Consider the following 22,377-nt stretch of genomic DNA (forward strand, 5'->3'; position numbering starts at 1 on the left):
GTCGTATTCCCAATGAATCGACTGCGGAACTCCGCTCTTTTTCAGTCTGTCACTTTTTCCAGCGCTCTATAGTTGTCTGGTGTACGATTCGTTCTAGTTTCATCGACGCTAGCGCTTTGACCGGCTTTCGAAGTACGATTAACACTGTATCTCGCGTTCCTTTAAATATGTGTTATTTTCAAAGAAAAGATATATTCCAGTGATGTCTTTTAATATAGAGGATCATATAAGGATAAGAGGATCATATATTTATTCTTATTATTCAACAGAAGTGCTTCGAGAGTTTTAATTAAAAATATTAGGAAGATATACTTTCAAAAAAGCGCAGATATAATATTATTAGAAAATGCGAACATGAATGAGTTAAAATATATGAATTGTATATTGCAATTCCATACGCTTATTTAAATTATTGGTATCTGTACCGGCAGCGATAACAAGTACAAATAGATAATTCAAAATGTATGATACGCTTGTGCTTCACCGTATTTTTAATTTAAAACAAATATTTATGCTTCTATCTTCTGTTAATAGAATTCTCTTCATATTGCCCATTCTATTTGTGTAGACTATTGCGCTTTGCTTATAGACGTTCACGTGTACGAATCAAATTCAACGAGAATTCTAAAGTGATGTGATATGATCAAATATACTCTAACGAAATATGTAATTAAATTTACATCTTGAAACTTGACTAGGTGAGTCACTCAATTAAAACAAGCATTAAAAGCCACATTGGAATACGTCACCGTTTTCAAATCGGTGCAAGCGCATAGATGTACATCAGGGAACACCTGCAGCCTGTCACGAGTGCATAAAATGCTCTCGCAGGCGGAAGTCAAAGAGCCTAGAGGACGGGCGAAGAGGAGTCCGCGCGGAAACGAAAATTTAATATGAAGGCGTCTCGTCCAAGTGATTTTAATATCGCGCAGGCAGACGATCAAACTCTCTCTCTCTCTCTCTTTCTCTCTCTCTCTCTCTCTCTCTCTCTCTCTCTCTCTCTCTCTCTCTCTCTCTCTCTCTCTCTCTCTCTCTCTCTCTCTCTCTCTCTCTCTCTCTCTCTCTCTCTCTCTCTCTGTCTTTCTCTCTGTCTCTATCTCTCTCATACTTCCTCATCCCGATAGTCAGCATACACGTGTGCCTGCACATGTGTGTAGATACGTTAGCTTGTCTGTCCGGCTTTGTTAATAAAGTCAGTGGCATTAGAGAGTCACCAACTTGTCCTGCCGCACACACATCCACGTGCGCGCGCGTACACAGACAGACACAGGCGCGAGAACTGAATCGGCCTGCTGGAGTATCCTGGAATGTACCCGAAAGATTTGCTCCGCGAGATTGGCCCGAGATAAAATAACATGAGGCGAGAGAGTGCAACAATGTTGCTTTACCCTGTTTAATTTAACGTGTAAATCTGCGGAAATAATATTGCGGCGGAGCGCGCGGCGCGCCCGTTCATCTCATTGTTATCGGAAGGTATTACGGTGTAATGCGTGAAATTCCGTTTTGTAGACGGAATTTGGTAGAACGACGAATGTTTTTACGTCATTATAAATCGCTTATGCAGTTATAATCGTTTGCGATAAAAAATAGAAAGTTCCTTCAGCAGGGAAATACAAAATGATCGTCTTGCAAAAAGTGTTGTTAAGTTTATTCCCAATTATACCTCCAATAACACGTTTATTGCCCATTGCCCTCTGTATAAATTCAAGAAATCTTTTGCTAATTATTATTAAAATATTGGCCTATTTTATCGCACTGTACTTTCTTTCCAAATGGAGCGACAAGATTTCCGGCGTCAACGGAGACACCTTCGTAAGACATCACGCGCGCGAAAGACATCGTCCGCCAGCTAGATGCGTGAGATGTCAGGGTCCGGGCGAATTTTCGGATGCAATTCGAAACGCTCCAACGGTGACTTCTAATTAGCGTGGCTCGCCCGTCTGGCAGAATGCGACGGCCGAATTTCGGCCGGGCGCGTTGTCGGCGCCGGACGTGAGCCGGACGAAGAAGGAGGCTAAACCGCAATCCGCCCAGGAGTGGCGGTGAATCATTCTATGAGCATAAATTAGCGTCCCATCGCAACGCCGGTTAATTAATTAAGGTAAATTGTCCTAAGCGTAAGTAACTGCCGGCGCTTGGTCTACTCCTCACTCGTTCCCTCCTCCCGGACGACGGACCCCACCGTGTGATCCCCTTTATGGGTAACCGCGAGATGCGTTTCCGGCAACTTCCGGGGGGAGACAGAGAGCGCAGGCAGTTTTGTTTTCGGTTGTCTAGACGTGGCTTGACTGCGTTTCGCGACTCTTGCCAACCTGACTGCTCGATAGCCGAGTCCAGCGCTGCCGGGAACCAGCGGTCACCAAACTTTCTCAGATCACCCGTCCTTTTTGAGATCATATATCTCGCGGGACCGCAAATTTGAGGAAAGCACGGAATCGAGTCTCCTCTCCATTTCGTGATGATAATATGACTTTATGCTCCGAATATTGACTCGCGATAATTGACTTCTGTCATTATTGACAGTGCATTAGCTGCCGGAAGCAAGTAATACGATAAATGAATAAAATAATAGCGCGCAATCAATAGCATACCAAAGATAACAAAGAATAGTCAATATTCTTATTTAAATTAATGTTGTATTCAACAATCTGCAAATTTGCTTTCCCCGGGAGCAAGAACAAATCGAGTTGCAGCGCGCTCTATTGATAGATATGTGGTTCGTTTCCGCCAGACGAGTACAACGGAGCACAGTTTGTTTTCGGTTCTCCCTTTCGGCGATACGTAGTCGGTATTGTCTCGGGGAAAATCGAGCAGTAAAATCAAATTTTCTGCCACGCGTTACGGTAAATGTAAAACAGCTTCCTCCTTTCGAAGCTTCTTGTTCTATTATCCTTAACAACTCTATATTCGTCGTTTATTTAGTAAACTATTTACCTACAAATTATCTAGAGCTTTCAGTTCCATAATTAGAAAAATGCATCAATAAATCGGTATCCGAATCCTACATATGAAAAGTACGAAAGTATGAAAAAGGCACATTATTTTATAGAAAAATAAAAATGCGTTTAAATCTTCAATCATTTCGAATCACCGTCTAGCGTGTAATAACTGCAAGAAAGATAAAAGAGTTTAGAGTATTAATTGTTTAGATTTAATTGGCAAATGTCAATTAAACATTATCTCGGGTTCGTGTTCTCTTCGCCGCGTGAGAATCAACACGGGACTCAAATGTTTAGACCGCTAAAACCAGATGTTTAGTTTGCAGGGAACTTCAAATGTGGCACTCGGTTCAAGAAACCAATTAATGCGCCGCTCGTGTTCCCCCCTGGAGGTAAGTAAACTTTGCCCGAAAGTACTTGACCAAGACCAAGACTATCTTCCTTGTTTCAGCACAATACCTCACGTCTGAGGATTTAAACATTTGTAAGAATTCTGTCTAACTTCAACTAAAATTTGTATTACATTAACAATGCAGGAAAGAAGAAAAAGAGTACAATGTCTTATGATGGCAAAGCTTGACGCTATACTTTTATTTTAGCGTCTGTAATTATTATAAGCTATTATAAACTATTACAAACAACATAATTTAAAGAAACTCGCATATAATACAATTTGAGAACTAATTTATTCAAGTTTTAATATATAAATGCATAAATCACGTATACGTATTAAAGAGGATCAAACTGAATGCCACATAAAAGCACAGATTATTATCTGCGTTTCCTTTGATATAATTTTATACAGTCGCGTACATTTAGAAACGTCGGAATTTCGCGAATGCATGGGCGCACGTGTACACATGCTTTCATAATGGCACGTGGTCGTCATAAAGCCAGTGCTCTATGTAAAAAAGATGTTAGCGTCACATTTTACAATATTTTACTTGCTAGCGCGTTATTTTGAATGCAAAAATAATATCACGTCACTTGAAAAGAGTTTTTCGGAAAAAAATTGCAACCTCTTGTCAAATCGTTATAATTAAAAATTAAATAAAAAAAAATATTAAGTTTTTTTCCAATGTAAGTTTCTGTATGATATAGAAAAAGAAAGAGATAAAAGGAGAAGCAATGTTTTATAAAATTTTAAATTAATTATAAACATACTTGCATATACAATAATTCTCGAAATTTATCAAATATACTACACAATAATTATACACATATTTATAAATATAAAAAATTAGATTATTAAATACTGTTCCGTAGCCTAATCTGAATTTAGTTTAAGATAAATTGGATTAATTTTGTTTAATCGAAACGTTTTAAAATGGAAATATTGTTACTTGAATTCTAATTGACAAAAAAATGCTTCAATCTGAAATATATACTTTTACAGTTCTATGTTATAAGAATAAATTTTAATTTAATTATGTAAATAATTAGTTAACTAAATACTCTCGATTCTAAAATTCAATTAATTTACCGAAATTATTAAAATATTAAAATTAATGAATAACAAAAAGAAGTGGGCTTTGAGAATCAAAGGTTAGTTGTGCGTTAACGCTATATAACATTTAATGTAATAATTTAATACAAATTATAAATCGTCGATTTAGCTCTACTTTGAACCATCTTTAGCGACAAGATGATAAACAAATTAAATTATCTTAAATTCGAGTACTGAAAACATGTATTAAAAAACATCATTTTTTACAAGAGTTCCCGATAGTTCTATTCCAGTTTTACACAGATATACAATTTCAGATCAATATTTCATGAATTAACAATTTTTAAACAATTTTTTATATCCGCGCTCAGCAAAACATTTAGTAAAAATATGTGCCGTGCTGATGTTTTTCCGCAGTTAAAGGTAGTACTCGATAGAATTCTATAATAGTTAATTTTTAAAACTTGTTTAAAAAATAGTTACTCACCGGAACTCTTTTTAGAACTACTTCTAAAGCACAGAACTCTTGTAGAACTGTCGAAAACAACAAGTTAAAATTGCGAAAAGTCATCAGCACGACATATTTTCAATAAATGTCGTGCTGAGCGTGGATATAAAAACTATTAATTGGTGGAATATTGATCTAAAATTGTATACATACATGTGTCAAACTCGATTAAAACTATCGGAATTAACTTTTGTCAAAAATAATAATGTTCAATGCGTTTTGATACGTTAAAGGAAAGGATGTCATGCTAGATGAGTCGCAAAGTTAGTACATCTTTTCAATTTCGATTTTTTAATATAAGGAATGCGGAACTCTTTTTAACGTTCTTTAGGAACTGTAGACCTATTAAAAGTTCTACTTAAAACTTTTAGTATTTTTTTTAAATTCGTAGAATGTCGTGCCAACTTTACAGACCCCGATCTATATTTTGTATTAAATTATTAATTAAATGTAATAGCATTAACTCACGCACAATTAATTGCGTTTGACTCTCAAAGGCCACTTTTCCTTGTCACACAAATTTTAATTATTATATGTGCAAAAAATTTAATTTTTTCTTTTAATAATTTAAAATTAAAATAAATTATGTTATTTAAAATTTATTAGATGTATTACTTGGGAAATACAATTTGGATTTTTCTTAGAATTTTTCAATAGAAACGCGATTATATACGGATCCACGACTACCACATTTTACTTATAAAAGCAAGCACGCGGAATTTATTTTCCTCTTTTCATTCAAGTGAAATGTCAAATCCATGACGAAACGAGGAAACACAATGGCACAGATTTGAGGGAAAATAGAATGAGAGGTATATCTAGGAAGGAACACACGGAGTCGAGACACGAAGTGCCAGCGAGCGTTACTTGCGAATTTAATTCTAGCTTTACAAATCCTGAGCATGCTGTAGACAATTACGAGATAATTGTTAATACGACTTGCAATTTGCACTACGGCCGGTGCCGCGCCTCGTTTAAACTCTCGTGTGCTTAATTAGTTCCTATTTTGTCTGTGAAGCGTTACGAGTTGCATATCTCGACGCATAGAGCTGCGCTTCGCGTTCGAGTGCGTCTGAGGACGTCCTTTAATACTACCCTCGCTACTTTTACAAGGGTCGTTTCTCTCAATTTATATTTCTAGTCACGCTCTTCTAACATCAAAACAGCGTGTGTAAAGCTTGTGCCTCTTTCATAATTTGTAACAAACTTTAAAACGATCGGGGAAAAGTTTCAAGTTTAAAAATTAAATTTGCTAATAAATGTTTTACCATAAACAAGGGAGCAAAAGAATTTAATCGTACACGTTACATATTTTACATATAAAATTATTTATAACTCTCTCCAACTTTATTAATATATACAGTTAAAATTTAACTGTGTAATTAAAAAAAGGTATAGGTACAACAATTAACATTTTTATATGGATTTGAGATATACAGTAATTGAGAGAGAGAGAGAGAGAGAAAGTTATTTTAGAAAAAGAATTGTAATATCTAATGATACATTTCAGCTTTATTATGATACCACAGTAGCCGAATTAGAGTTTCTACTAGTATAACTTGCTCCGGTCTCTGTGATGTCTATTTTTAATAGGGACCAACGCTCGAATTGTCTCAGAAGCTCTAAATGTATCTTCGCGGTAGTTAACCTCTCATATACAACGTATGCCATAGATTTTGTCGCTAAATTGTTCGAAAATATTATTCTCTCGTAATTAAATAACCCAAATTTAATATATGTATAAAAATACTGACATGTTATTAAAGTTCATATATATATATAGCACCAACACACGTTTCAATGAAGTTGAAACAGTTCTAACAGTTACAATGTCAACAGCGAAACTAATCTACAATATATAGAAACAAATATCCTGACTGACTGACTCATCAACGCCCAGCCTAAACCCCTAAACCTAGAAGCATGAAATTCGAGGAATATATTCCATCAATAACGTAAGCACCCTGCACTAAAAAGAGATTTTTAAAAATTCTATTCCTAAGGAGGTGAAGAAGGGTAAAATATGCAATGTGTTACCCTAGCGAAGCACGAGTATCTAGTTTGTAATAAAGTAATAACTCATTTATATTTTATATTAAGAAATAAACTAGCTTGGTAAAATATCATCAATATTGCCCGTATTATTAGGTATAGAGGAAAGTACCCGATTATGAGATACCATATCTATTTTGTGTGATTGCCGGAAGTCTATGAGCAGAATTGAAAAATATGGTAGGTCATTTTGAAGGGAATTTAATAAGCTTTAAAATGCTGTAATGTAAAATTTAATTTAAATATTAATTTTGCTGAAAATTAGAAAAATGTAAAAAATGAGTTTTCGGCAAAATCGCAAAAGTGTGCTCCTAATATGAGAGACCCCGGGAAATCGCTAATAAAGTGCAAAACACATGATATTGAAATTAAAAAACTTTATTTAAAGTTTTTGAAAGACATGTAATGGAGAAGCATATTTGCAACAATCGTAAACCCACTTATACTCAATATTGTACCTAATCTTCCCCCTCCACCCTTCCCTTTCAAATCAAGGTCAGCACAGTTTTATAAATTCGTATAAACCTTCCCTTAACGTTAATATAGTATTTTCTCTTCTTTTATTATAACAATAACTTTCATACTCTAGCAACCCAGGAGTACCCTAAGTATCTCATGTTACGAGCACCACGCCTTGCGGTTTCACGATCACCAAATCTAATCTCTACAATTGAGCAACTCAACATATCCCGTATTTTCCTATTAATACGACCTTACTTTATCGCTGCATGCAGAACTTATTGCCAAATATTTATTAATTATATAATAAATAAGGTTTAAAGACTCATATCCATATGGCACTTGACAACATCCAATTTCATAATTTCTTTCTTTGCAACGACTACATGCACGATCAAACAATGAATTTTCCACTAAATAGGTTTTACCATAAGGGCAATAAGTTCATGGTGAAACAAACAGATAGGGCCTATTAGTTTAGCAGAAATCTCGCTGTCGCATATTGGGAGCCTATCTCATAATAGGGGACTTTCCTCTATAATAACTAAATTGTTGTTCAGAATATTGAGAATAATGTATGTGCTTTTTGTAAATGTAAAGTTTGACATGTTGCTGTGAATTCTTCGCGCAACACAAAGTGTTATTGCTTATTTCGTTCCATCGCAGCGACTTTCTCATTATAAAGTTGAAGTACGGCAGACACCGCGAACGACATTAAACTAATCTTTAAAAGATGGAGACGACAGCGCCCTAGGCGGACGGGAAAGATTTGTGGGGAAAGTTTTGCAAAATTGAGACCACGCGAGGCTTGATGAGCGCCATGATTTATGCTCTTCATTTCTCAGGTGAGACCGCGAGACCCTATATTAAAGAACGACTGTAGAAAAGTTTCACTCTCCCGCGTTCTGCATCCGCGCGCAGAAATCATATTGTCGTTACGCCTGACGTTGTTGACGACGGTACGTAATAGCGCGATTTGTGAGTTACCCACTAACGAGAAGCGATCGATTTTTTTTGCGACAGGTCAAATAAGAATATTTTGCATAACATTTATCAAATTTTCCACCAAAGATTTAGTTAGTAACTAATATATTTAACAAGAAAACAAAATTTACATTATTTAGTTGTAATTTTTATTTTAATTGTAAGGAAAATAAAAAAAATTAATTTTATCTGTAAAAGAATGATATAAAACGTATGTAAATTATTAAATATATGCATATATAATTAAACATATTTGTTAAGAATCAACATATGATATGTTGTCTATTAAAAATCAATCTTACAATGAATGTAGATTTATAAGACTCAAACAGACAAATTTTTGTATACCATATAAGCGTTCAATAGCTTTATATTCGCAATTATAAACTTATCATAATTCACCTATTATTTTTTACGAAATATATCTATTCCATAATGAGAAAACTAACTATATTTCTTAAATAATCCATAACTGTACGCGTTACGCTATTTCTTGGAAGAAAGGAACATTCCGTAGACCACTTAAAGATCTGTGTCATAGAGATCGGACAGAAAGCCGCGACATATACATATATATGAAGAAGATCGTCGATACTCACCGGTGAAAATAGCGCCGGGTAGCAATGCACAGATGCTCAAGTACACCAGCAATACTCCGCGAGCTTGACGCACCTTTTGGCAACAGTCCAGCTTTTTCCCGCTCGGTAGGCCACCACCGATTCTTCTTGGCCCCCTCATCGTGCCGCATAGTTTTCGTTCCGACCACGTAAACCACGCGCGTTACACTCGGATTAGAGCGAGAGAAGTTTAATAATGCCTCACGTGCCTTCCTTCCTTCCTTCCTTCCTGCTTCCTTCCTTCCTTCCTTCCTTCCACTTTCGGTTCTCGTACACGTGACGCGAGATTTCGTAACGATCTTAACGCGCGTGCCGCGGATGCGAACTACATTCATTAATAGGACGCGATTGCATCGGGCGCGGCGAGTTGCATTGTGTGCGCGCGGCCGACTTGCGAACGACAGTTGCGTTGAAACGACCTCTCTTTTTCACAATACGGGGTTATTTTATCGCAGCATTTTTATTTTGTGTTATATATATACGGGGAAATTTCACTCGTAAACGAATCCGATGAAATTTCGGTGATTGAAGTTATATCACCAAAAAACTAGTTTCCACTCCACACACGAAAGTCGTTTCTTCCTTGTGGCAACATTCTGTATCTAGATATTGGATACGCAGTCAGAATAGGCAATTAGAAGTAATTATAAAAATAAGCATAATTGATTGTATCAAACATTTGCTCTGTTCAACGATAAATTTATATGTAAGCAGTCACTTTGTTTAAGTATTTTTATATAATTATCTTACCAATTGTGTCTTTTTTCACTTATTTCATATGGTAGTTATATTATAATTAAGTCTTATTGTTCCTTTATGTAGAACTGCTTCAATATTCTGCTTGGTAATTCTTATATTTTCAATAAAGTTCTTGAAAAAATAGATATCCTTTCTAATACCTATAGTAATTTACAATTGCGCGTGCTTGTCTTTAGTTTCACTCGCAGTTAAGAGGAACCGTCAGATTTCCTCATAAAAAAGCTGCAGTTTTTTAAACCGCAAGTTAACATAATTATATTCAAAACGTTAAGTTTTGAAAAAGTTAACTTTTTTCAAATTCATTCTTTGACTGCATAATAAATATTACTAGTCTAAAATTATTAATATTAGAAGTATTTTTATTTATAACATAAGAAATCAACGTTCTTCATAAACGTTGATTTTACTATAACAACTCGACAAATTAATGGATAATGGACTTTGTGTAGCACATTCAAAGTATAATGCGAATTGAGATAGAACTGGGGAACGCAAACGTTATCATCGCGGAAGATTGAAACTCGTCGGTGCGGCGCGACGATGCGGAGAGACGACAAGATGCGTGGAATGTGGCACAAGTTGCCGTACACTTTTCGCCGCGATAACTAATTAACGAACTTCCGTCTCGCTATAGTACCTGGAACCGCATCATTAATGCTAAATTTAACGCGCTGTCACTCAGCCAGCGTAGTAAGACCTGGCAGCATGATAAATGGGATCCGTTTATGCGATTTCAGCATGCCCCTGGCGTTTGATACTAAGATTCGGATACGATGTATTATACTGCGCGCCCATGCGAATGCATTACGTTTGTCATAAATTTTGGCAGTTAATTTTCGCGATTATTCGCGTTCCGCGCAATAAAATGGATCAGCATCGGAGTTAAATGGCGGTGAAACGACCATCTTAATTTCTGCGTGCACTGTACCATCATTACGAATGGATGTAGCGGTAATTTACAGCGCACGGCAAAGTAGTTTTTCAGTTATTCTGTTTACAATTACAAGGATAATCAAAGACGACAAAGAGATCCGTGGAATTTCTAAGAAAACTGTGTGTGTTAAACTTATTCTTCAAGAAAGTTGCATGCATCTGTGGATAAAACCTAGAAATATTTGAAAACTAAAAATTCCATCCGCGTTTCAAGCCACGAGTACACGAAACCTACTGTTTTAAATGACTGAATTAATTTATGATGACTAAAAATTATTTGAAGGAGAGAAAGAAAATGAGAGCAATGTTTGTTTCATCAAAAAGTGTCTCACGCACGGTTTATATTCTTTATAATAGGGAGACTACGAGGACATTTTCAATTTGTGACAAGAGTTGGCTAATTTAAGTTTAACTTAAATTAGATAGAATGGATGAATCAGCCCGATGCTGGCGGCTTCTGTTTCTAGTAAAGATCATAAATTTATTTTTACTGCACGATATTTATAACGCGACTTTGTCGTACATATACCGAAATATATATAAGTGACCTTTACTTATTTTTTATAATTCCGTAATTTTTTCTCTCTTTTTTTTGTAAGTAATAATCTCTTATATAAATAAATTAATTTATTTATCAATATAATGAGATTATAATACTACGTTCAAAAAATCCAATCGCTCGGTTGGAGTCTAAGCGCTTAAATATAGTCTAGACAAACACATGCAATATGCGCTTGAATATTTGTCCATTCAGAACAATTTTAATTTTGTGAACAATAATACAAGTCTTTCATAATCGATAATGTCAAACATAAATTAAAATTAAGCGATCCTTTAATTCGATCAATAATTCCAATCTGATAATGCTATGAGCATTAATTTGTTCAGTTTTAATTAAAATGTTTAGCTATTTCGATATGGTCCCGGACGAATCAGTGCGTTTCCCGGAGCCCCCTCTCCAACGTGAAAAACGCGCCGCGAAGGACACCTGCGGGTTTTAGTCGGTAAGAATCCGACACTCCCCTCGCCTCGCTCCCGGAGGCGGGGGGGGGGGGTCTTCCCCCTCTTACAGCGAGGGGGCTACCGGTCAGTACTGGCCGGTAGTAGAAGATTTCCCCGCGTTAAAAAAAAAAAAGCTATTTCGATATTCAGTAACGACACCGCTGAATTTTATCCGCATATAGGTTAATTGGGGGCAGGTGGATCGTTTCCATCTCCAACTATTTTTCAAAACAACCTCGTTAATTTCCATCTAAAAGTCTCGATTTTCCGCTAATGAACACATTTCTGGTCATAAAGACATTGATTTCCGGCACAAAAAGCGACGAAGTTACGCGTTGCAAGATCAAATTGCTCCCGATTCGAATTAAACCGTATCTAGATAATGACATTCCGCCGTTAATTAATTCGCCGTTAATTAATTCGTCAGTGGGCTTTGTACCGGCACGTCGGCATCATTATTATGGTCATTGTCGTCTTCGAGGTCTTCGAGGTATCTCCACGTGCCGGCGGTTTCAAGAAATTATTATCTATCACAGCGTGGAAAAGGAAACGTTGTCTTTGTGGCGAGAATTAAATTAAACGTATCGAAATGCGATACAATGGAATTTATTTCGCGCACGGTCGCCATAAAGCGTGACTATATTCTCGCATCTTCACTGGAATGGACATAAATAAGATGTTCATAAAATAAAATTTTTACTCTAAATTTTTACCGAACTTATTCTCATACTTTCAAAAATGTCTTATAAATAACGTATGCCATCATGTGTATAGATAGAAAAGATTCAAAAATGAAATAATCTCGATGTTAATCAAATATAGTGAGCAACTTCATGAAAAATTATTTCAAATATTAATTTCGGTAGATCGCATCTGTTATTGATGAAAATGCTATATGTTATTCCGCCATGAATTGCACATCCGATTGTGTTGCCTTCAAATTGACCATTTTAACGGAAAATTCGGGGACACGCAGTCATAAAAAGCATACTGGTTTGAAAATATCATGGCGTGATTTTACGAGGGACGTGTCGAACCATGAAATGTGCATAAAATGACGAATCCAATATGGCACGAAAAATCGGGGTGATAAAATACTGTTATTTGTAGGCATATTAAAATAAATGCATAATTATTGATTTTCGACTGCCTTATTAAAATTAATTTTGCTTACAACGTAAATCAATTTATAAAATTATAAAAGTTATGTAAATAAATTTTGATAAAGAAATAAAAATCACGAAAAATTATCACACACTTGTCGTAAAATTAAAACATTCAATGTTTGTTAATTGTTCTGATTAATTTCATTATAAATCAAAAATAGTACGAATGCCCTAAAAATAAATTTACAAAGATAAATAAGGAACTTTGTTATACTCTACAACTACATATCTTTCTATCCAAAAATATTGTTACAAATAATATGTTTACATCAAACTGGAATTGTGTTTCCAAAACAGCACGCCAAAAATAAAATTCATAAACCAATGCGGATTTTACATATCTGTATATAACTTGAAAGTTTACGTCGCAAATTAGTGAAATGACTGCAACAAAACACCGAGCTGTCTGTATAAAAATAATATTTCTAGTTTGTAAACGTGGACGACCGTTACACCTAACCCCTCATTCTGGTTATCTCTCTTTTATTAAAATAAAATCTGTAAAATCATATGTGGTTGCAAAATCTGCAATTTTATAAGACTATCAATATATTTCTACTTCACGATTATTGTTCAAAATAATGTCAAAAGTGAAGACATTTTTCAAATGTGATATATACAGATTAATTTAAAAGATTGACTTTCCTATGATAAGAACTTACTTAATGTTATTTCCATTATTTTTCGTAAACTATTAGAATTGCGTCCAGAAAGCCGGCGCATATATATCTTTAAACACAGTGTGTGTGTGTGTGTGTGTGTGTGTGTGTGTGTGTGTGTGTGTATGTGTGTGTGTTATGCACGAATCGCACCAGGTTAGTTTTAAGATGCATCGCGATGCAGACACAAAGGGTTAGACGTCGACTCCGCGGACAATGACAATGCTGATGCAAGACGGCAGGCACAAATTATCCCTGGGAGGTATTATTAATTAATGCCCTTGTTAAGCTACGGAGCTTGATGAGGAACGAGGGCGAAGAAGCGAGAGATGCGGGTTGGAGATAGCGACCGAGTGTATTGCACAGGTGCACTCGGTGGGATATAAAACTGGGAACACGTAAAACGCGTTTGTGTACGACGTACACATGTGTGCGCATACGATAACACAGCGTGAATGTACGACATGCGGCGGTACGAGCACGCTGGGAATAACGAAATTTTCTGGACGGGACGAATTAAAATTCAAACACTTATATGACATCGTCGAGGGAGAGAACACTCGTGTGAATGAAAAGAGGGGGGGAAAAAATAACGTCGAAAAATAATTTTCGTGGAAAAGCAACGTGAGTAAGCAAAACGGAATTTTCTCAAGGATTAAGAGAATGGACTTTAAGTTAGAAGAAAATGAAAATATATACAGAGGATGTGACGCGTAGTATAATCGTAGTAAATGAAATAATAGAGCTTGCAAAAATAAATCGAAAACGTAAAATAAAATTTTCTATTCGAGAGATAACTAAAAAAATAAAAAAAAAACTAATATTTTTTATGGATTTGTATATTCTAAATCTAAACTACATGAATTTTGCATTGAATATCACACAAAGCCTTTTGTTTTGAAAATATAATTTAATCTTATTCCGTTTTATTTTTTCTCATCTCAAAGGTAAATTTCTTTTTCAGCTTTAAGTTTAAAACTAGTTTTCACAAAAACATTAAAAATGACAAAAATTGTGAGGCTTCACAAACCTTTTACGATATATACGTGCGTTATTTATATCACACGTATTCCCAAGAACATGCACGATTGTCTCTCAATAACGTTACTGTCTTTTTCTCTCCTTCGTCACCGACATAAGAGAGTGTGTAAAGTCTTTCTCATCCCGCATACGTAATTACTGAAGTTAATTAGAATTTTGAAGTTGAAAGAGAGAAAGTAAAAGAGACGCGGGCCTTAATCGAGAAAGGGAAACGAAGCTGACGACACATTTAAGAATGTATTAGCTTCAAGAAAGCGCCGGAGCTTGAAATGACATTAAAACGTCGCGTCGCGGGCCGCTCGTACCGACAAATACGGCGACGAAAAAAGGCTCGACGAAATTCTAGTGAAATAATTTTAGCATCGGCACAATCCGGACGAACCTCTTCTTCGAAAGGACAAAATTTTCGACATCCGTTCGAGGTTTTGTCTTTAGCGGCGGCAGGAAACGGCGCAATTTTGTGACTCAGAGAATGGAAAAGTCAATGTTGTCGACAATATATCAATTTACCTATTTCACTTTGCAGCATCAAAATTTCCATCGAAAATTTCATGTTCGGACACTTTCTTTTGAGCATTTTGAATTTTTGTTGGAATCGTGATGTGCTCTTGCAAAACGAGTAAAATTAAGAAACGCATGAAATGAAAGAGAATAAATTAAGACGAAGCTGGAGACGAAGCGTTATGTATCCACTTTCCTCCAAAATTCAACGAAACCAAACATGCTCGTGGAAAAGAATCCGGGACAAAAAATAAGAAACTATTAATATAATTTGTCAATTTAATGCATGTTTAAAACTTTAATTTTCAGTCAGTTTTTATTGTTAGTTATTTTATTATAAAACTTATTTAATCTGCTTTATTTAATAAAATACCTATTTATTTAATAAAATTATTTATAGTTATTTTTTAAGCCTCTCTCTCTCTCTCTCTCTTTCTCTTTCTCTCTTTTGATCAAATGCTCATTAAAATATTACGCGTTCTTGAGCGTCACGTTTCATGTACGCAGCAATTTGCCTGACAGTTTTATAGAAATACTATTTTGGGAGTAAACAATGTATCTATCTTCACCGTCCTCGGACTCTCGTCGAGCTATCGCGCTTTCAACTATCCACCAACTCCCCCTCGAGTCCTCGTGCAATTGGTTTTTCGTGTTCCAAGCACTTCGCTGTCCTCGAAATCCTAATTTCTCGTTTTTCACTCCCTCACTCCGCCCGCCGCACCACCGTCATCTGATGGAGCGAGGCGGTTCTCCGATGGTGCGATGCCCGCAGAATCTCGTCGTTGCGTTTCGCTTGATTTTCAGGTTTGTGACGGAGGGATGTACGGAAAATGGGAGCAGATTGTGGTATCTGTGTAAACAGGTCGGAGCTATGCGTACTGTGACAGTTTTTATTTGCCTCTGGTGTTCTGGTTCGGCTCCCTCCTCTTCTCCACGTATTTTAAAATGGGTCGTGTTGTAATCTTGTTATTTCGAATTTAATTACCGTCGTAGAAATACACCTACATTTCTATCTCCATTATTTCTTTTTATTTTTATCACTCGATCATGTTATCGTATATAATATTTATTTAATATCTCGTCACACAAATAATTTATTATATAAAAATAATTTTTGTAAAGTTCAAATTTTAGCTATGTTTTGTTTTATATTACTTATCAAATTATGCAATTGTTTTATGATAGTATCGTTGTTTTATCTTTTTATAATTTTAAATTACTTTCTTGAGAAATTATTTATCAAACAGATTAGAAGTAACTGCACTCTCACTTATATATCCATTCATGACCTTATTAAAAATCTATATTAATATAACAATAATCAAAAACTATAATCAAATCGTCATTTTGTGATTCACCTTAATTTGCACATGCGTTTACGCGTTATCATCGAGATCTCTCGCGACATCACCGTGGAGACGATCGAGCTAGATCGGAGCCGGCACACGTGATACCCGGACCGGTCTGCGAGACGCACTAAATCGTCAAGCTCCGTCTACAGTGCGCTACGCGCGGTCCCTCTAACAATAAACTTAGGTAAGCCGACGAATACGACGGCGACGTATAATGTGCACACACGCGTGTCGGCCACGCGTGACAAACCAGTCGCACGCACTGTGGGTGCGTGAGCCGCACTAGCCGCGCGTGGTGCGAGACCCACGGAGACGATCCACTCGAGACGACGTTCCGTCAGTGTGCGTGGCTCACGACGACGATCGTCGTGAATTGTCGTCTGTCGAGGCGTACACGTGTGTGTAAGTGCGAGCGAGTGAAATCCACGAGGGTGTGGAGGGGCCAATTGCCTTCCTCGTTGCGCCGCCACGATATTGTGGTGGTGCAAGCACTTGTCCCTCATGAATTTGGAGCTCACACGAAGATACGCGCCGAGTGTGCAGCGGGGAACTCGATAATCTACGTGCGCGGGGAGCCCGCATTGTAGGCATCGCGGCGCGGCGCCGAAATGTGATATAGCAAATCGTGTTAAAATTGTAAGGGGAAATACGGAGGAAGTAAAGGGTTAAGCGATGTAAGTGATAACGCGTTGCATAGATTAACGTGGATTGTCGAAACGTGTGTTACTCCGATACTGTATATTTCCCAAAATGACTATGCTCCTCGAGATATTCAGTAACTGAATACGAGACGTGTAAATCGGTTAAGGTTGAAATACAATTTTACCGACTAGTCATGTAACGGCAAAAATAAAATTCTTATACAACTCATTGCCAGATGTGATATAACAAGTAAATTTTCCTAATAGATTTTAAGGTAAATGTATACCAACTTAAGACCTATGTCTGGACACCTTTATCATTTTATTTTTCAAATAAATATAACGCAATTTAAAAGATAAAAATATAATACAAGAAAAATATTTTTATCTTTGATTCTTTGATTTCAATTCGCGTTATAACTTATTTAAGAATAAAATGATAAATGTCCAGACATAAGTACGTGTCCAGGCATTGGTATTATACATTTACCCTTATATCTCAATCATTTATAAGGGAATTGAAGCATTTGCAGTATATGTATATCTGTTTGGAGAACGAATCATAGATCAGATGTGCACCATTTGGAACATGCAGATGCTACTAGTCAAAATGCGAACGCGATCAGTATATATATATATATATATATATATATATATATATATATGTGATGATAATTAGCTATGCAAACTTAGCTGTTTACGAGGCTGTTTATCACAAGTACAATAGGAAAACAGTGCACAAATGTATTAATATTATTCCGCATCATGTTATTCCAAGATATTGTGGGCAGATATTGCAATTATCCATAAAATGTAATTTATAATTATAATCTTGGCACATAACTATAATTTATATAATTTCATGGTAAATCCATTCAACTAAATATGTCTTATTCTTAATTTTGATAATTTTTATAGTTTTATTAATTGTACTTTGATAGTTTTCTTTACAAAATTCACTAGTCTTTACAAATCAAAAATATTTAATTCGATATTTTGACTTGAAATTTTTTTTAAAATAAGCATTACAAATTCTACAATTTCGTTATTACCGAATACGATATCACAGGCTTATAATTTGACTCGTTTGTTATCGTCGTTGACAAGGCTAATATACTAACGATGCAATAGTATTATAATTGTGAATGCCCAGAGAATGCAGGATCAAAAATATTTTGTTAGCGGTGATGAACGCGCGGCAATCAACGATGAATTTGGCATTGTGTCTCGCTTAATCACATAAATCGCTCATATAACGGACGGCTCGTCAATTCGAGGCGAACAGCGTTAAAGGGTTAAGTAGAGGGCGAAATCTGCGCACAGTGAACTCCGCTTATCAGGCAACAACGTAGTAACGCCGCGCGTATCACGACCGCGCGCGGGGGAATTCGCGACCGGTTCATCGACGCGACCCGCGCGCAAAAGCGCAGCATCCGAGCGTGCATATCTCCCGCGATCGATCGTTCCGGCGTTGCGCGCCGCTAACCACGAATGCACACAGAATTTGCGATCCATTGCGTTGAACGTGTGCTCTCCCCTTCTAATCATACGGCGGCGCGTATAGCAGCAAACGGGACACGGATTTCACGTCTTATGCTCTTGGAACGTGCACACGCGAACAGAGAGAGAAAGAGAGAAAGAGAGAGAGACGCACGCGCGAGGAACTTCTGCACGTAGGAAAATTTTATTAAGCGAGCCACTCGAGCTTTGCGCGAAGCTGCCGTACGTGGGGAAATTTAAATTTCCAACACGATCCACCCTCCGACCGCGAGAAAGGAGTCTTTAGCCTGTAGGTATCTTGACATTTTGTTAACTTCTTTTCGAGTTTGCTCGGCATACTTTTTAATAATAATAATTTCCCTGTTGCTTCTTGCTCTACTTGTACCTCTTAATTCTCGTGATTAGCTAATTAATTAATTTCTTATTTCCATCGTATTTGCTCTTTAGAAAGACAATATTATTGTTCGCATTGCATGTTTTATATTTAATTTAAATATCGTTGTTTTTCGCGATTGTTCTGATTAATGCTTACTGCGGTAACAGTTATAGATATATATAGATATATTTTAACAGATCGTAACGTGGAATATTCCGCGCGTCAACTATCGAGCGACGCGCAGAGAGCGTGACATCGCACTCGCGCAATAAAATCGTAGTACGACATACGGGGACAGCGCGACGCATCTATTAACAGCGTTTCGCGAACAACATTACTTTCGGCACGCAACATTACCCGTTACACGCATCATAACAGTATCCTGACTCTCTATGCTCGGTCCATTCCGCGGCGATCCGTGAAGCCTGTTAATCCACGCGACGATCCGTACGAAAGCCCGTTGCGCGCGGATCCGCGAGTACGAGATCGTGCCGCCCTTTTCCAGTTTGCGTGAATCATGATTTCAGAATGAGACCGCCACCCTATTCAGGTATCACTATCACTGAGCGCGCGTAACATTGTGTAATAAAAAGGCGGCAGAGGAACATAAATTATAAAAATATTTTCTAGGCTCTAGTCTATTCATTTCCGAGCCTGTCCATTTCAAGAGAATAAATTATAATATATTAATTTATTTGTAACATTTTTCTATTGCTGATCTTTAATGTTTTAATTTTTTCTGCAATAACTGTAAAAATAATTAATATATTCGGATATTTAATATATTCGGATAAGATTAAATAATACAGACACTTTACCGCTACATTAGTTATCATTTTAAATAAAAATTTTGATATAACGTCTAATAATCGTTAGAAAATGACTGTTCGTGATTCTTTCATAATATCTCATATCTCATATACATACATTTTATTTACGTTTGTAATATAATTTTTACAACCCTTATAGAAATTTAATACTGTAAGTGATTATTTGGCTAGTAATTAATTACTTATTTTGAGTATTAAAATCATTAAAAACAGTACTTTTAATACTCGAAATAAGTAATTAATCACTAGCCAAATAATCACTTACAGTATTAAATTTCTGTAAGGGAAATCCATTGCCTTGACATTAAAAATAAAAAAATAACTCACCGACCTACGACCAACAGCGGAGATGTAACCCTGCGTTTATCTGTAACATATAAATATTTTTGCATTAGAGCAATGTCCAAGGTAATCAATACTTAAAGTAAATAATGATCGCGCTCGTTAAACTTTTAAAACGTTATTTTAACATTGATTTAAAAATGCTAATACAAAAAAAAACAATCGCGGCTGCATATTTCCGTATTAACTCGTTCACATAATTAACTCGTGAAAAATCGTACAAGTAACATTACGACCATGTGAATAAGAGAGACGCGACGTTCGAGACGTAACATTTCTTCTCGCATATGCCGGAGATCGAACTCCAACGAAATTGCGCCGGAATTAACCTCGAATGGTATTGTACGCAGAATAATAAGTATATCATGTAATGTGGGCAAATCAAGTCGCGCTTGAAAAAGTTGCGGAATATCCGTCACAGGACAGCAAAATAATAAACGAGAAACAATTACTCACCCCATGGTCGCTCCGCCGTCGCCCGATGCCTCTCAGGCCCCCTCCTCCTCTCCTCGATTCTCCTACGTTGTTGCATCTCCATTGACGCACTCACTCACGACGCGGCAACGTTCACGCGCGAAAATATCGACACTTTGCACGTCACTCCCGAATTCCGGTATTAATTTCGACGGAAGAATTACGGCGAAAAGAAGCTACGAAGGAAACTATACGATCCGTTCGACGCCCGTGACGCTTGACGTCCCGCAGCCCGCCCGCAGGTAGACGCTAACTGGCGGAGAGAATTCGCAGTAAATCACGCGGCCAACTTCACTCTCCAGGAGCAACCGTCACGTCGCGTCGCGAGGACGCTACACACCTGCTGCTCCCACACCTATACTTTTCGCACTTTGAACAACAAATATAATGTCAAGATTACTTTTACGTATTGCAATATAAGACACGTAAGAGAAATAAATGTATGAATTAGGGCCCGGGCACAATTGGGAGAGACCTAGGTCCGACTCGGACTGTTGCGCTATTGAAAAAAAAAAATAATAATAATAATTGTTAGGCTATTTCGTGGCGCTTTAATTAATTATTATTAAATAATTATTAAATAAAAATTTATTAAATAAACAATTAGCGTCAATTTTTAACCCATAAACATTGTAGTGTTTTTAATTACCTACATTTAAAAAAAAACGTTCAAATCTAAGTAGTTTTAACCGGTTCCGAGATAAAAACCTAATTTGCCTCCACTAATTGCCAACCGAAAATAATACGATCGCTGCTTTACTGCGATTGTCAGGCGGTTTTGGTTATAATTGCAGCAATTAAATCATCGATTTATGAACATTACATTATTTACATTCGTGTCTATCCCCCACGATCACCAAATATTGCCAAATATCAAAACACGATTTAAATACGAGGTGAAACATACAACATTAATGGAGACTGTGATCGCTAATTCGTCGAAAAACACGTCGCGGTGTTACTCTCAATTTAGGGTCCGTTCTTATCTTTTATCCGCGTTCCGAAAACGATCGATGGCAACTTCATTAATTCTGAAGCCACGCGACGCGACGCAAGTCAAGTTGACGGTTGCGAAAAGCGAGACCGATCGACCGAAAGAATGTAATCTAAAGTCAATATTATCGAATGTGATGTACCTCTCAGTATCGATGTATCCGTATATAAATTCCGCGAAGCACATGTATTAAGTAAACACTCGATATAATCACAGTTTTCCGTAATATAATCTGAATCGCCGCGCGGAGTCCGACGATAATGAATGACGATATAGTACGCTCGGTGTGCGTAGTCAGCCTATGATCCCCACTCTATCCCCACCACTCATGTTAAATTGCTGAGAAATCGCTTTATTTGAATTTGAATGCCGTAAATTATGGTTGTATTGTCTCTGACAAGAGACTGATGATGGCACTAATTTAAGAAGAAAAAGAAGAAGCATGCCGTAAATGCCGCGAAATGCGGGTGTGGGAAAATCCGTGATTTGCACGCCGACGCGTTTACACACGGGCACCGACACGGATCACGATACGGATTCTGGATGCGACGCTCGTTATTGCCTCCGTCGTCTCGTCTGAACGGCGGAAGAGAAGGACCGATGAAGAGCGTGACGAAAAAAGCGCGCGCCGATGGGTGCCAGAAATATTATGCGGATAAAATATTCATGGTTATCGGGAACTCGCGATCGAGACCGGGTTTATTTTCCGCGATGAATAGAAATGGTGCCGCCCTCGCCGACCTGTGGAACACAAATTCTTCCTTGCTTCTCCTCGGCGAACGGCAATAAAAGAGAGGTGCC

General features: G+C 36.9%; 1 protein-coding gene across 3 annotated transcripts in view; it reads right to left on the reverse strand.

Moving 5' to 3' along the window:
* The window catches only part of LOC139813036 (zwei Ig domain protein zig-8), a 122,234-nt gene that overhangs the window by 95,685 nt on the left and 4,172 nt on the right, over nucleotides 1-22,377 (reverse strand). For 2 of the 3 annotated variants that reach the window (XM_071778290.1, XM_071778288.1), the window contains exon 1: nucleotides 8,989-9,269. In XM_071778290.1, coding sequence (XP_071634391.1) covers nucleotides 8,989-9,127 — 139 coding nt within the window. In that variant the 5' untranslated portion in view covers nucleotides 9,128-9,269. Of the gene's footprint in view, nucleotides 1-8,988; nucleotides 9,270-20,097; nucleotides 20,134-20,564; nucleotides 20,952-22,377 lie in introns of those variants that run through there. The other variant, XM_071778291.1, reaches the window with a different exon arrangement.

The sequence above is a fragment of the Temnothorax longispinosus genome, chromosome 5 (genome assembly GCF_030848805.1).
Source record: "Temnothorax longispinosus isolate EJ_2023e chromosome 5, Tlon_JGU_v1, whole genome shotgun sequence".
NCBI classification, from domain to species: Eukaryota; Metazoa; Arthropoda; class Insecta; order Hymenoptera; family Formicidae; genus Temnothorax; species Temnothorax longispinosus.